General features: G+C 28.8%; 1 protein-coding gene across 2 annotated transcripts in view; it reads right to left on the minus strand.

The window, feature by feature from the left end:
- LOC113376748 (nuclear receptor subfamily 2 group E member 1-like) overlaps positions 1 to 17988 on the minus strand; it is a 352594-nt gene that overhangs the window by 229040 nt on the left and 105566 nt on the right. The window contains exon 2 of one of the 2 annotated variants that reach the window (XM_026616789.1): positions 2925 to 4838. The exons of the other annotated variant lie outside the window; for it this stretch is intronic. Coding sequence (XP_026472574.1) covers positions 3003 to 4838 — 1836 coding nt within the window. The 3' untranslated portion in view covers positions 2925 to 3002. Of the gene's footprint in view, positions 1 to 2924; positions 4839 to 17988 lie in introns of those variants that run through there. 2 annotated transcript variants of the gene reach the window in all.

Consider the following 17988-nt stretch of genomic DNA (forward strand, 5'->3'; position numbering starts at 1 on the left):
TTTAAAAAACCTTTAAAATTTTTGAAAACTTAAAAAATGAGATTTTTGAGAATTTTGAAGTTTTTGAAAAAAATTGTCTTGACAAAATTAAAATTTTTTTTATATTTTAAATTTTTTTATATATTTAAATTTATCTAACGGTGAAATCTGCCTTTGCCAAAAACTAATCACCACGTCTCCTTATCAATACAAATCGAAAGTTTTTTGAATTATTCAAATCCGTTGATCCGGATTTGAAAATTTGTAACACACACACACAGATATCTGTGAATCGTAAAAATATATAAAAAAATTCATTATAATTTTTTTGCGATCACTACAACTTACGCTACGGGAAGTTAAATATCAAAATATTTTAAAATATGATCATATCTAACACGAATTGCACTACCCATTTTTGTTATAATAAAAATCTTGAAAATCTGATTTTCTAAATTGCTCAGGAAATTGGAAACAGTGCAACAATGTGTGTGTATGTAGCCACAATTTGACCTTTTCTCAAAAACGGCTGAACCGATTTCAAAAACTCGATAACAATTTCCCTTAATTAGTGCAAAATTGTGTGCAAGTTCTTGCTAAAAATCTTGACCCAATTTAAGAAAAGTATTAATTGTTCAAAAGACATCAGTTGGTTAAGAAGACATTAATCGGTCTGATTAATTTTTGGTAAAAATCGAACGTCTCTTCGTAAAAAGCGGAAACTTTATTCTGAAAAGTAACAGTTAAATATCGTCACCGTTTAAATTCTATTTATTATGAAGAGGCTATATTAAAATCACAATAATTTTGTGAAATATCTTATTTCACATATGACAAAATACTACAGAGGCCTTGAGCTGTTTAGATGCTAAACAGTTTTTTTTAGTGTTTTAATAATTTTCCTGACAAAAAATTAAAAATTTATATTTTTTTCAAATTATTGTATTGTATGCATTAAACTGTAAAAATTTAGAGTAAAATATTGTGAACGATACACGTAACAACATGTATTAAGTGTCTGCATGTAAAGAAATGTTCATTTTTATAGCTTCAATAAAAGTTTATGGTTGATAAAAGTTAAAGAAATTTACGATATCATTCAAGTTTTACACAAACAATGAAACTGACAGGAATATTTATCGACATGATAAAAATGCACTCTGCCAATTAATTTACTAATGACTTCACTTAATGCAAACTATAGGAGAACCACTATGACACAATAAATAAAACATTTTATGCACAATAAAAATAAAACGACAATTTACATTGCAATAAATTTTATTACAGAAATATAAATTATTGGACATATTAATTTCTACAATTTGTTTAACAATGAAACCTATCGAGTCTAGGTAACACTTATGTGAACTAAATTAAATTAAAAAATTAAATAGTTCACAAAACTTAATTCTTTAATTAGCTGTCGAAGGTTGGTCCTTAAATGCATTAAAATATTTACAACTCCTGAATCAGACTGATTGACAAATGTTAAAATTAATTAAAATACTTTTGGATTATCTACCTAAAATAAATGAAAAATTATAACTAAATGAACGTTTACGTTTATTAAGAACATCGGTAAAACACTTTCATTGACATCTAACATTAAAACGTATTTAAATAAAATTATTTAAAATAACGAAAATAAATTATGTTGTTTCTAAATTGTTATAATAATGATTACATAGTTTCATATATTTACACCTAAATCTATAAAAATAAAGTCTAAGCAAGATTAAGCATAACGTTATACATGAAAATTTCTAATGGTCTGTCAAATGAAAAAATCTCAAAAAGTACAATAACATGAGTTTAATTAATAAAAAATCAATACTGCAATATCTTATTTACTACATATAAGTGAAAAAATATGACTTAATAATTATATTTACAAAACATTTCTACAAAATCTTCATCTAACAGTAAGACTAAATTGTTTTGCTATTGAGATAAAAAGAGAAAAATTTGCAAAAATATCTAGAAATGCATTATAATTTACTTTAACATGTATCAAAAAGATATTTGCAAATAAACATCAAGTCATCTCTATAGCAAATATTTTGATTACAATAGTAAAGAGATATAATTAGTAAATGTGTTTCATATTTTGATTTCTATAAAATTAAAAGATTTGTCACCTAGCAATGCTAAATCATATGAATTGAATAATAGGATTATTATAAATGTGATAGAAATTTGAAATATGCAAAAATTAAATAGAAATATGACTAGCATTTAATTTTATAATTGGGCATTTTCGTATAAATAAACGTATTTCGAGTAAAAATGTTTTTAATATGATACTTTTCCGATTGATTTAAATTTATGGAATTAAATATTTTATTATAATATCTACTCAATTAGAACAAAGTTACAAAGCTTATACAGGAAGAAACCGATATCACTACTACTTGATATCAGGCTGCTCGAAGCGGGTATCAAACAAGGAACCCCCGAATCAAATCCCATCGCTCTAGCCACTTACTCATGAGGGAGCCCAAACAAAAATGTGTAATGTGAAAATACAACATTGCGAGGTAATGTAAATCAAAATTTGAAACACAATCAACTTGAAGGTTTTCATTACAGGATATATCTCTACATTGCTCAATAATGATGCATACAATAATATTTCTTACAGAAATACCTACATAAACTTTATCTTATTATCACATAACATCTAAATTTGAAAATTGCAACTATATCGTAACCAGCTAAACAGCAATAACATTAAATATTAAATTTAAATATTAAAGACATAAAATGGCAGTCCATGAGTATTATATTTATTTAACGAGTCACTTTGCAAAACAAATCACATCACTATCCAAAGTAACATACAGTACGGTAATTTATTCAAAATCAGCTTTCATTTCAACCGATGGACCTAAATCAGTCTCATAGTTAGATCTAAAAACGTCTTAATTCTACGTGTGGTTGTATAATATTTGTTGATTAGAATACATCCAGACATTAACAACAAAGAAGCGTATTAAAGGCAGTATCAAATGTATACCACATTATAATGACAAGAACTTCATTAGCGCGTCGTATATTAGCCTAGGATTCGTTGTACCATCGGCCGTATATCTGACGCCTCTTAAACTACCGTCGTCGTGACTGACCACTCCGTATTCACCAACTATAAAACCATCTGCAGTCCGTTCCTCAACACGATACTTTCGGAAGTTTCTTCCTTCCACAACATAGCCCACTTTTTGATTTTCATCATCTTTTTTCTTGGGAGATTGCACTCCGTGTGCCCGTCCATTTGTCTGGACGCTGACAGCTTCATCAACCTCATAATTCTGTTCAGGAGTTGATTCATACTGCTCGCCTCGTGGAACTGGCGTCACCGGCCTGTAGTCTTGTTCGGGTTCTTCCCAATTTTGTTCAACGTGCTCGTGTTCACTAGGCCGGTAACTTCCATCATCTACTATTTTCTTAGATTCAAAATTAACTTCTTCCCGAGGTGCATTTAATTCATCATAAGTTTTCTTACTATAATCTACTATCGTCGGAGGAACTTGCGTTGGTTTATCAGTTTTAGTTTTTGCTTCTACTGGATGTGTAATGAATTCTTCTTTATCCGGTGAAATATGTGTTCCAAATTTGACTGAAACTATAGGTTTCACAATAGCGCCAAACTTGGAAGGTTCCTGATATGGTTTTTCTGGTTCACTATACACCTTTGCTGGTTCACCGTATATTTTTGCCGGTTCTGAGTAGATTTTTGCTGGTTCGGAATATATCTTGGCGGGTTCTGAATATATTTTAGCTGGCTCTCCGTATACCTTAGCAGGTTCAGAATAAATTTTCTCTGGTTGTCCGTATACCTTTGCTGGTTCTGAATATATTTTAGCTGGCTCCGAATATATTTTTTCTGGTTCTCCGTAGTTTTTAGCAGGCTCATTAAAGATCTTTCCCGTAAATTTCTTTATATCTTCGTCAAAATCTGTAATATTCTTGCTAACAGGCATATCCTTTGCATCAGTTCCTTTCCATTCACCAGACGGATTAAATGACTGCACGACGGAGCTGTAAGATACAGATCTCGCCTGTGCTCCTTCTTTATTTTCATTATGGAAAATGATAGTCTGATGATATGGATGCATCGGTTCTTGTCTTCTTTGATGACGAGTCCTTTGTTGTTCTAAATAAGCTTCGTTCGCGCCTGGTGCAGTTATTACTGCATGCTTATTTGTCGACTCTCCTTGAATATAATCTTTTTCTTTAGTAGTGGGTTCGCCTTCATCGATGTTAAAATCACTTTTTTTGTTCTTAGAAATAACGACAGCATCATCGGCCGCAGAAACTTTATTCCTGCCAACTACTTTCTCGGTGACTGGATTTTTATGCACTCTAGAAACACCTACAGAAGATGACACACTGACAGCAATTACTTGAGCAGGCCTAGTATCTTTAACGCGCGTTTGTTCGCTCGAGGTTTTACTATTAATTTCCTGGTGCTGCGTGTATATTCGCCTCAGTCTTTGTTGAATATCATCAGATATTTTTCTCATTTCTATATCATCTTCCTCAGAGCCATCATCGATATCATCCTTTTGTTTAACAGTTGTAAACATGGCTTCCAAAGGAAGATATTCAATCTTAACACCTCTATCAAGATCGTTTGAGTGTTCTTTTTCATATCTGCTACTTCGGGAGCCTCTGCTTATTGGCCTTAAGGCCGCTACGTCGTATTGCATGGTACTTGCTTGAACTTCAAGATCAGTTCTATCATCTTCATTACTGGCTGACATAAACAGAGCCAGGAAATCCTCTCCAGCTATGATGTCGCTCCTTGAATGAGGGCGACAGAATACCACTGGCAGGTGAACCAGCATGGCGAAACACTGTAATAAAAAATCCAACAGATATTATAAAGTTTCATTGTGATATTCAGCGATCAGGGATTAATTGCATTAATTACCCACCTCCTGCGGCATCAATTACTCAAAATTATTATTGAAAGCAATAAGCAAATAGTAATATTATATGAATAAAATAAACTAATAAGCAGCATACGTTAAAAAAGCACTACTATAAGCAAGTTTGTACTTACCTTCTGCCAAAACCATGATCTTCATGTTAAATTCACACCATGTTAAATATTTTAGTTGTTAAGTCTAGTCTTGTGCACATTGATATCTACATGCAAGTTAATAATTTTTAAAAGCATATTTACAGTGCGTATTGCTATAACACTAAATTATGACGTGAAATCGTTTTAAATTTCGTCATCTGCTAATAAATCCAACATCATAAAATTGACCAATAATAATAATTACCATCAATAATTCTGATCAAATTGACGTACGTTTTCGGGTTGGTCATAAAGGTGCTTATTAAGTAATTGATTGAAATCGTTGTCATATATATATTTAGCGATGTGAGGCTGTTTGAAATGGGCTCGTAAATTGTGCATTCGGAGATCAGTATCAAGCGCAGTCTGATCAATTCGACGATTTATATGGCAGGCACGAACATATAAAACGAGATAAGATTGTAATCAGATTATCGTCAATGTTCTTATTCTCTCTTCAAAACCATGTTCTGCTAAAGAAATAATTATTTAAGAGTTACTTCAATATTCTGAAAGTGTCGTACAATTAGTTTGTCAACAGTAGAAAGATACAAAAGAAAATGAACCTTCAAATCGTGATCACACTTTATTTTAATAACTTCCTGGAGAAAAGGTTTTAAAATGTTTTAGTCATTAAGTCCAATTCGCTAATTTTATGTTTTTAGTCGGTTCCAGCGATTCTGAATCGTTTGACAGCAAAACTAGAAAATATATCTGTGTATACTAGCCTTCGTCCATGTGTTCTAACCCTTTCCACTCGGGCATTTCAAAATTTGTATGTATTTTGTTGTCGGAGCGACGGCATCCGAATGGAAAGGCTCGTGTTTCTTAGTTTTGTACCACGATCGGCTAAGCCGTTTCTTAGGAATTAGCGAACATTTTTTTTAAAGTAGTAGTTGTCATTATAAAAATACACAGAATAATAGGAATAGGTATATTTGTAGAAACAGCATGTCTATTAGTAGTGCTAACGAAAGGACCAAGCTCAACGATTCATTTTAAGATACTTCTATCATTATTGATAAAAATGTTTTGAAAAATCAAAAATTGCCCTTCTAATAAACTAAAAATTACAATGAAAATTGAAGGTGCCAATAGTTCAACTTATAGTTAAAAAGCAAAAACCAACACAGAACATGTCGTCCATGGACGACACTCGTAGCAAAAGGACTAATACTTTTGTATACTAATTACTATACTAATTACTATAAGATTTCAAAACACGAATGAACTACCTTTATAACAAGAATTAGTATTATTGATAAATTATGCTTTTATTTGCAGCTATCTAACAAATTTTAAAATATCAATAAAAAAATGTGTTCGTTAATTTTATTTGAATTTTCACTTCAATTAATTTTAAAATATTTTAGTTATTTAACTAAGCCACGGAATGAGAATTAAAACAAAATAGTTTCCAGTTTTACATATGTCATTTGCTATTTTTGTAACTATATTTTATATTTAATTTAAAGCTTCAGTTTCTATTATAGGTATGATAAATTAAAAAAAAATAGAATTGCATAAGTCAAAAATTTTAGAAAAAAATCGAAAATTTCTTATTGTAAACTAACAGTAATAAGCTTAAGTCACATAACATCAGACTGTAGTGATGTATATTTACATTTGCAAATTAGTTTCTGATTGCGATGGATAAAATTCGTCACATATAACAACTGAGTGGCATTAAATTTTTTTGTTTGATTGTAAGATTTCAGTCAGTTAATCAAAGTATTTTGTTTGAGTTAATTAAAAAGTTTTAATCAATAAAGATTCAGCACGTTTCATATCCATTAGAGGAACAATGTATAATTTCAGCACGATATATCCAAGAGAAAATATACAACGTAACCGGATAAATACCAAAATTCCTTAATAAAATTCAGGCCGAATAATTTATGACCAGCTATAATAATTAAATAATCAAGAGTGCTATAAATTAAATTTGTTGATAATACGTCTCGGGTAAGAGCGTTTTCGGACCCGTTATGATATTGAAAAATATCGTTCGACGCGCCGCTGCAAATATATATAATTATAAAATATCGATCGATCTTGATCGCATTGAATACTTAATGATTTCCTTCTTTGAATCAGTGCAAACTTGCTGAGGAAATTTGAAATTGATAAATATTTAGTTCATTAACATACCCACATTTAACATTCGCAAAGCTTTTTTAATGATTAAGTAATTAGGTGTTTGGTTCTAGAAATGTATGTCTCTGTAAAATTACAAACACGCATGTATTCATTATATTTTTTTTAAATTTTTAATTATGCAATTCAACTATTTTTTCAGGTATTATACTTACAAAAAATAAAGTAGTAAGCGGAATACAAAAAGAAAGTAATAGCGAATGACAAATGTAAATTGCAAATTATTTCACTTTCAATTTAAATTACGTGACATAATTAAATAACTGAAATATATTTAAAGTTAATCGAAGTCATGTACCAAAATGCGAATAAAATTAACTAATACATTTGTTAAATCCGTTTTTTAGAATTTGCAAGATAGCTGTAAACATAAGATACGGATATTGGAATAACTATTTAATTTACAATACTATGAGAGGTATTGATGTAATTGAGAGAACCAAACCGTTATTGATTAACATCTATTTGTGAGATTTATTTCACTCAATTCTAAAGAATTATTTCTTACTTATTTTCTTAACTTTCCGGAGGGTAAGTTATAGTCATCGCAATAAAATAGAAAATAATTTTTTTTATATATTTTTATGCTACAAAGCCTTCTGAACATTTTGGCCTACCTCACAAAAATTAAAAAAAACGGATATGTGTATGTGCGTGTGTAGTAAGTAAGTATGGATGTGTAAGTATGAATGATTCAAATAGCATTCGATTCCCATTGATGAAGAGTAGTGCTGAGTAGTTTTGTGCAGAGACAGGTCCAGTCGTTTCGGAGATACGGAGCAAAATGCCAAAAGTGGCAAATCAGTTTTAGAGAACGGGGCGTCCGATTTGAATGATTCAAATGATTTCATTTGCAATGAAAAAATGAAAAATGTGAAATTTTTGATAAGGCATATCCATAGATCCAAGTTTGAAAATATGCCATTTGGCGGTCAAAAATGATCATAAAACATATGCATATCCAATGATCAGATATTTTATAGAGATCTTAGTAGTAAGTAAAAATTTTGTTTACATTTCTATGGCTTCCATACCAAAATTTATGATGCTTAACCGTCAGACGCGGCGCGTACGCGCTTCGATATTTTGTCTATAAATTTTCCAAAAAATCTATGTGTTCAAATAAATTTTATGATACGTGAAGTTATAGCAATTTGCCTTAAGGCACGATGCCATGCATCATTAGCTTGACAATCAGAACTATTCAGAATTGCTTGCACTATAAGCTGTTTGTTTGAAGTAATAACCAAATATTTCATGAAAAGCAACCCTATCTCTGAAGAATGGTTAATATAATAGTTATGCGTGTAAGCTGCAGCAATACCATCGAAAAATTGTTTGACTTGGGATCTATAATCTGGTACCATACTGCTTGACGAGCGGGCCAACGTTGAAATCTAACCCGGGACTAGGAATTGCTATTACTCGTTACCTCTAACCCCACGACGGGCTCTCTTCTCATTTTTAATAAAAATTCAAATAATTCAGTAAAGTAATAAGAACAATTCATTTCTTCGCAGACTTGTCCAATTCGCCAAAAAGAATTTCATTGACGCAATAAAAATGATTGTTCGCAAACAGCACACGGCTTATCAGGTTACAATGCGTATATCACTTTTCGCATCAAATCACAAACGATTTATTCAAGAACTCGAAATCTACATCAAGTTCAGAATGTCGTGTCGATACTAATTACTTCCTGATATATCCGAGAGAATTCGCACCATTTATTTTATAAGCATAACCATGGCATAAATGCATAAAATATATGAATATATCAATGGAGTCAGTTTTTAATAGAAACAAGCGATCAGAACTTAAAGGTCCTATAAGGATCGTATGAGCTGTTTATAGATGGCAACCCAAGCAGTCGTACCATCTCTATGTGATCAAATTTAGTATTATCTACAATTTCTAGAGTGCTGATGAATTTTTTTATGCAGCAATGCCTTCTATCTATATTTACAAGTCAAAACCGATGTCACTCTGACATCAGACTCTCCGAGACACGTACCAAACTTGCCCATTGCCCTAACCACTACGAGTCCTACTATAATAAATAGATATTTTATGCGTAACTATTATTGCACCCTAGGTAAAGTATTTTTCTTCACAATCGTTAAGACAGCCTTTATAGTTAATATTCCCAAACTTAAAGGCCGATTCTACCGCACAACAGACCAATGTTATGGCAAGGCCATTTTGCATTATCCATCTTCCATACATTATGCAACTGAATCAGTTTGGATACTGTCAGAATGTATTTGCTGTGCATTCGGGCGTTTTACACATAAACTGCAACGTTACTTGTATGTTATGAAGCTGTGTCAGAAAGACCATTTTATCTAAGATCGTTTTTTGACATTTGTACAGTTTCTAGGTTAGGTTTTCTATTTGACAACCTGAGAAAAACGCTTGCATATCAAGCACAAGGCTTTTGTCAATATTTAGAACGAATTTGTATGGAAAAGTCTTCATAACATAGCCTTGTCATAACATTTGTCTGTTATGCGGCAGAATCGGTCCATTACTCTTACTTGTACCATTTAACGCTAAGCTATTTTGAATATTATTGACAATTGTTTTTTCAGCAGATTTGAATTTAAAATGTAGATATTTTTATTTATCAAACTTAGTAACAAATAATGTAAATATCTTCCAATATCGTACCGTTGGCCCTCAGTCTAAAAACTCTAACGGATAATCAAGTCATTAAGTTTGACTCGAAGTTAAACAAAAATTAAACGTCGCCGATCAAACAACACTGTTTTGGTATCAAAGAATATGTTATTATTTTTTAAAGTAATAATTTGCAATAAATTCCTTTATTATAATAAACGTAATTATAAAGAGTAAGTCTTCAACACAATGCATCATTATAAAAGCAAGTTTCGTGGAAAAAACGATGCATGTTTTATACTTTTAATAATACATTGTAAATATGAGTTGGGCAAACAAACACGAATGGAATTTATTTCTTCATTCCGAGTGAACTTATTTTTACTTGGGTTGTAAATATTCTTGAGGTAGATTTTTTGTAATCAATCACAAAAAAATACCATCAAGGCGAACGGAGAGATATTTTGTCGAGTACATTGGAAAAAGTGGTTAATTATTTATTCTAGGACACACATAATTTAATAAAATAAACTAGAAAATAAAAATAAATTGCTTCATCGCTAATTATTTTGAGAACAAACGGTTTGCACCAGAGATCAACCATATAAAAAGAAAAAATGTATGTATTATTTTCTCAAATATTATTGAAAATATGTATTTTATCAGCGATTTGTATATGATAGATAAAATTAAATCTTTTTTTATCAAAATAATATAGATCACATTTGCAAATTATTACAGTCTAATGATTATTATATAATATTCTATTTAGGTATATGCAATTGCAATAAGCAATAGAACGTACTAAAAGGCTTGTTAAATAGAACATTACTTTGCACCCACATAGCTTCCACTTTCCATAATAATTTTTATATATTAAATGTTCTATATAATTGCACTGTCGAATGTAGAAACTAGTTGGCCGCCTACAAATAAGTTATGACAAATTATTATAAAGGATTTTTGGTCTTACTAATAAATCTTTAACCTTGTTAAGAGTATAGTTATATTAGATTTAGAAAAAAAAAATATAAAAATTGCATTGTAAATTATTTTTTCGGCTGAGTAGTGGACTTCTAAAGTATTTGCAGCACTTATAGCAATATTTGCGATCTTTACCAAAAAATAATCGATGCAATTCCTGACAATATAAGTTTTGAATATTGTAAAGCATTTGAGGATTTCCGATGAAAACTTTCCAAAAAAACTACAAAAGCATTTGTTTCCTATATAAACCACCTACGAAACATTTATCTAAACATTGAGTTTTGTAATTACACCTCATTAAATGATGAAATTCTTTTTGATAATCAATTTCATACCTAACAAAACAATTAATGACAAATAAACCTCCAGATCGACCTTTAGTAACTAATATTTTTCATATAATTTTAGAATCATATAAGTGTTTTAAACATTTTCACTTTAAACTGTTAATTTTGTAAGAAGTTTCTTATGTAATTTTAAATATCGTAAAATTCAAATATATGTTAAAAAACATTTTTCATTTAATTTTTAATTTCCTGAAAACTTTTTTATGTAATTTTTATTTTTGTAAGAATTACTATCTATGATCTCAGAAAACTAATCAGTTCAAGTTATTGTATTTAAATTGTGAAGGTAGATGCAGCAGTGTTTGAAAAAAAATCGCTTAGAAATTGCAAAATTTACCTTCACATACACATACGTATTCACAAGTGTTATTTTTCCTACTTTTTCCTATTTGGAAGGTTTATCATTTAACAATTACCAAACAAATATTTAAAACTGATTCCTTCAATAGCGCAGTCTAATAGTAATGATATTGCATTTATAGTTTAAAATTAATTCATTATATTCACTCAATAGATTTGTCACTAAAATGATTCATTTATGTAATTTCGTATACAATTCTCGAAAAAAAGATATCACTCGGAATATAATATATGCACAAATTTATCATTCTGTCATTACTATACTACACTTTCACATTATTAATGTCACGTAGTTATATATTCAAAAGAAATGCGAATTAAGAATTAATTTATTTGAATATTAGGTAAACGTAATAAAACTAAAATTCTAATTTAAAAACGTTAATATGTTTCAAAAACGAGATTTTAAAGACGAGATGAGATTTGAAAGAGAATGTTTGGAAAGATAATGAGATGGACCATGTGAAAGTTTATGGTATATATTTTAAATGATATAATTATATTAGCGTCAGTTATTACGACATTTTTTTATTTTTTGAATATTGAGCGGTAAATAAAATGTTATAAAAATTTGAATTAATATTATAATATATATGACCATTAAAATAAAATGTATTCAAACCTATCTCTATTTAATATATATTTTTTGTCGTAAAATTATCTTTAATTTTGGTTCCATAATTGAAGCTCGCTACAAATTGATATACAGATATTTAATTTGTTAAAAGCTAGCGGTTGCTGTGTTACATTTTTTTATAAAAATCTAAACAAAAATGCGATTTTGTTACATCTAGTAATAAAGATGGAAAACAGCGCACGTATCTTTCAAGATTGATTGTTAAGCCGTATTAGATGCATCATCAAGTAAAACATCCCATTCAGCATCGCAAATATCAAAATATCAAAATATGTTTAGAAGTGCCTAAATATAGAAATATGTTAGCTATTTTTTTTTCTAAAATTTTCATCTGACTCCGATTACCGCATAAGGAGTAATTACAACGCATTTTGAGAAAGAAAGAAAGAATTTCCAAAAATATAAAATCATGATTAATAACAGCTATTCATAAAAACTAAAGCGATTCTATTTGTTTCGACATTGATATATATGTATATATATTTTTTTATTTTGCATAGTTTTATTGTCAATCAAAATAATATACATTTTTTAAGACAATATGCTGGGTGTTAATGCATTTAAGAGATTATCTCCTATGAGATATCTCTCTTTTTTTTATTTTTTGACATTTTATTTAAGGTCGTATGGCCATTATGTATGTATATATATGATCTTTTCGAATTTTTTTGCTCCCAGGGTCTCAAGTGCTTCCAAATTGATTTACTTTTTTTGCGGAAATAACATGGGTAAAATTTCATTTGTTTTTTGGAATTTTATACCTTAGCGACAAGTGAATCAAAATTTTGAGAATAACATTGTATTTACTTATTTTGATCATAGATAAAAAAAATGTAAGAAAATTTGATATATACTATAAAATAATTATTTACTTAGGAAGAAAAACCACAAAACTTTAGTTGAAATGCGGACTGTCTTAAAGTTGATATTAGGAACTAAAACTATCAGATTTTTTTTTATCAATTTGAAAAATAAAAATAATAATAAATAATAATAAATTAATCTCTATTAACATACATTGGTATTTAATCATTATACATTGTATATATTTATATATCCAAATCCTATTTATACAATTGGTATTTATATGTACTAATACCATTGATATAGACTTCAATAAGTTATTCCATACTTCAAAAACAATAAATAATTTTTTGCATTATAATTTTTTGGCACCCATGCATTCTGGTCCCACACAACTTTGCACTCTGCTATTTTATTTACACTACAAACAAAACATCCGATCAATGAAAACATCAACATTTTCTAACATTTGATGAAGTAGTAGTATTGATTACTTATGATATTCATTACTACGGTAATTTATAGTACCTATACATGATTTTTAATTGATTTGAAAGTGAATTGACACGAGTGTCGACTGTTGATGCTTGGATTTGCCTTTGTCGTCCATGAACTACTTGTTGACACCACCGATATGTTCAGCCATATAATATATAATGATCTCATGCTGAATCGGATTCGTTTTATCATAATCTATCAGCCGATTTTCCATAGATGCATATCCTTTGGGAAACTGACATTTGAAAAGTCCAATCATGTCACTATTTGATACGATTGAGTCCGTAGAAAAGTTTGTAGGATTAAATCCACAATATTAGCATTTTCCGCAAAATGATGGAGAATGCAAAGAAAATTAGTCGCGTCAGAAGTAAGACTAGGTGTATGTGGCATATTGCCTTAAGCCTTACGGCAAGTTGCATGAACTTCCCGATACATGTAATTATTCGATTTAGTAAGAATAAAGTTTAGCATATTTAAACATTGTGACGATACAATTTTGAATTTTTAATGCGGCCCATTACTCTAAACCTGATAAATTTTCATAATTAAAACAAATTTCGAATGTCTATAATATTATAGAATGTTCATTAAAAACAAACTATCATCATACAATGATCATTCAAAAATGGTCAATGATCATCATAAATGGTTTGGTACCAATTAATTAAGAAATTAATTTTTACCAGGAACTAATCAGCTCAATCCCCAATCCTTAAATTTTTAAAATTGGTTTGGAATTTTTAGCTAAAACGTGGATAAAGATTTTGGCACTTTTTGCGCGGATTTCAAATTTTGGTAATTAGTGCAGCCCTTTTTAAGAAAGTTTAGTCTCGAAAGGTTTCAAAATGACTTGAAAGAGAAAAAACGATAATTTCGAAAAAACAAAAATTAACAAATCGGATTTCCTGGCAATTTCTTAGTAATAATAGATTCTTATAAACCAAAATTACATATGGAGTTAAAGAATTAAAAACAAATAGAGCATAGATATATAGCATAAAATGATCAAATTAAATCAATTAATTATTATCCATCTATCTCTATCTCACAATTCAAAATCTCTCTAAATTTATTAATCAAATTTTATTATTAAAATTTTAATGAATTTAGCAGAAAAAGTAATAATTCCGCTAATTAAATCCGTAAATATTAGATCGTGGCAGTCATCCAAATCATAGCACACAGAAGCATTAGATCTATAAATTTATTATTATAATTTTATTATCATTTAAATAGGACATAATTGCTTATAATTTTAATTAATTTCACAAAAAATATACATATTTTAGCTGATCCGTAAATATTCATTCAAATTAGGTTATTGCTGTCATCCAAATCAATTTTAATTATTTAATTATTATTACATTTCATATCTGGTACTTGAAAAAAAAGAAATAATTTATTCTTGAATATTCATATTTCTATGAATATTTTAAGACAATATTTTTCATTACCATTCCGGCAATAAACACCATGCATCGTTTCCTATACATCTTAACCATTTTAATCAGAGATTGACAACCTTTGCTCATTATCATTAAGAAATGAGGGTTTAAAAAAAATACTTATTCAATAAATTATTTAGAAGCTTCATTGAGTCAAAAATTCATTTGTTTGGCATTGGATACGGAATATTTACTCCAATCAATGGTGCGTTTTGGGACTGAATTTTTTTAACTTAATAAAAATGGATGTAGTTTCAGTGCTGGATTTTTTATATAAAAAAAACATTTTCCCACTGATTTTAAGTATGTTAATACTTAAATTGTTTTATAGACCGACTTACATGAAGAAGTAAAAAATTCAGACCAGGACTACATCGACTCAATATAATTTTCCTAATCCATGTGAATATGGTAAAATAATTTGATTGAAGAAATTTGATGTAAAAAAATTTTACTATTTATACGATTCCCAATTGAACTTTAGTATAACTTGAACTGTTATATACAAACTCTATTCACCATCTCGTATGATAATGGTAAGAAGGCAAGAAAATCAAAATTGGCCTAGACATTAATTTAGATATTTCTCGTTACTATTTCGTTGGCAACCTCTGATAAATCAAATAATTTAATAGCCGTGAAACCCAGTAGCTTCATGACCATTTGCAATATTATTCATACGAGCAATTATAATTATGAGAGAATTGATGTATGCAAAGTGAGCCATTCAAAATTATTATGCTTCAATAAAAACATAACGATATCATTGGCAACTATGGAATTCATTGACAAGATCATCTCTATGCAAATATCGACTAATTGTATAATAAAAGTTCAGAAAATGTAACAAATTGCGTCAGAGTTAAATTATATACTGCAATCGGAATCATGTTTTAATTAATTTAGTATAATACATAAACCTGTATAACGTGTGATTTAATATATTACATTGAAGAAATATGTTATTGGAGAAAATCGATACAGTAATAATAATATATCTGATTTATAGATTTAGTTTTATTTTGTAATTATATTTAATGAAATTGTTAGGAAATGATATATAAGAATTTATTGTACGTGTATGATTAGATTTGTGGAAGTGCATTTTGGTGCACTTGGTGCACTACTGTTTTCTATGGATTAGAGGCATGAACCATGGTTAAATTACTTAAATTTAAAGTATGATTGTATATGAAGAAATACAATAAAACTGTGACCACAAATGCCCACTACATTTCCTAATAGTTTTTAAAAAATGCTATCAAAAATCAAGATTATAAACAAAATTAAACAACACAGGTAGCAATCAGGTTACTGCTTCTTAGAAAAATATATTGACTGGCTTACCAAAATAATCACCAACATAATTAAAAAAAAAACTCATGATTTTTTCAATGCTATGGAGCCGACTCTGCCGAAAAATAGACCAAAGTTACGTAGGGACTATGCTACGTAGCAGTTTTCATACAAAATGGTACTAAATTTTGTATATAATTACTGTAAGTCTAATTGGAACTTTGTGCTCTGTCCTACCCTAAATTTACCTCAGATTTTATCAGTTTTCATCCGTTACTATATGATACAATTAATTCAGTCTCATGTTTATGCAACTATTTCATTAATTAATTCTTAATATTAGCCTATTTATTTGTATTAAAGCAGACGAAATCATATATCAAATGTAACTGAAAAAAATGATTCAAAGGTTTTTTTTAAATTTTAGTCCTGCTACAATAAATTGTCTGTTACTTACTTTATTAATTAATTTTTCAAAGTTCAAAATAACAAAGTTGCAACACTTCTATCTTTTATAAATATCTTCAAGAAAAGTTGAGTGTACTAGTATATAATATGAACTAAGTTGTTTTTAAAGCTTTTGAATAATATTAATAATTTTTAAAAAAAAGATTTTGATACAAAAACTACAAAAGACCAAGAATGAGATCAAAAGAACTCATACACCTAAAAGTACTCGGTCGGATATCTAATGCATTACAAAATGATTACTAATTAATGTATATAAATGTTTTGTTGTCCAATGTTTGTTAAATTCATTTCTCTATTTTAAATTAGATTACCTACTACTTTTCTCTATCGACAATTTCTGAAGCTGTTTATAGTTTAGCATTCTGTAACAATAAGTACTGGAATAAATATATTTACTATGAATTTCTTTTATTAACGTTTTATGTTATTTGTTTGATTTGAAATTTTATAAATAAAAATAATGCTTGATTATATCATTATATTTTAAATAAATATGGTTTAGTAATTACTGCACGTTTGATAACTGATATAAAAACTAATTAGTTTTGCCAATATTGTATAATTCAGGTATTGCATTAAATATTGTAGCACAAAGTAGTTTATTTATTGAAATAGAATATAATTGCAATTAAAATTATAGAAAGAAAATACTTTCCTAATTCATAATAGAGTAATCCGACGTATTAACAAAGAACAGCTAAGAAAATTATTATATTTTATGGCGTACAAGAACAAACATGCAATCTCACAGTAAAATTTACAAAGCTACTATAATTATATTTATTTCATATAAATTTTACAAAAAATATATATGTGTTATTTTTAACACATAACTACTTCACTGAGCTTTTTTACCCTTAGGATTCTCTAAACTAAAAATAATTCGTTCTTATTTATTTTTTATCAATAAGATGATATATGAACAGTATCCAAGATGAAATAACAATGGTTCTGTATGCAAGAATCGGATTTCAATTTGAACTGAAGATCGAATCTTAGTACGCCGAAATCATTTATTAAAGATTAAAAGAGGCATAAATCATAATTATAATATAATTTATTGCTCGAGATTGTACGCGTTTATCTTATATATTTCGCATTGTAAGTATTCATATAATTTTCAGATCTTTATCGCTTCGATATTAAATATATATCACGGGCTAAATACCTGCAAACACTCATTATTTCACGTAAAAAGTAACGTGTTTCCAAATGCTGCAAACACTCATTATTTCACGTAAAAGTAACGTGTTTCCATGCTAAGTAAGAAGTATCCGTCGATTTTTGCCCTCAGGT

Source organism: Ctenocephalides felis, unplaced genomic scaffold (assembly GCF_003426905.1).
Source record: "Ctenocephalides felis isolate EL2017-DRISC unplaced genomic scaffold, ASM342690v1 CF-g0.4_SCAFFOLD_01886, whole genome shotgun sequence".
Taxonomy (NCBI): Eukaryota; Metazoa; Arthropoda; class Insecta; order Siphonaptera; family Pulicidae; genus Ctenocephalides; species Ctenocephalides felis.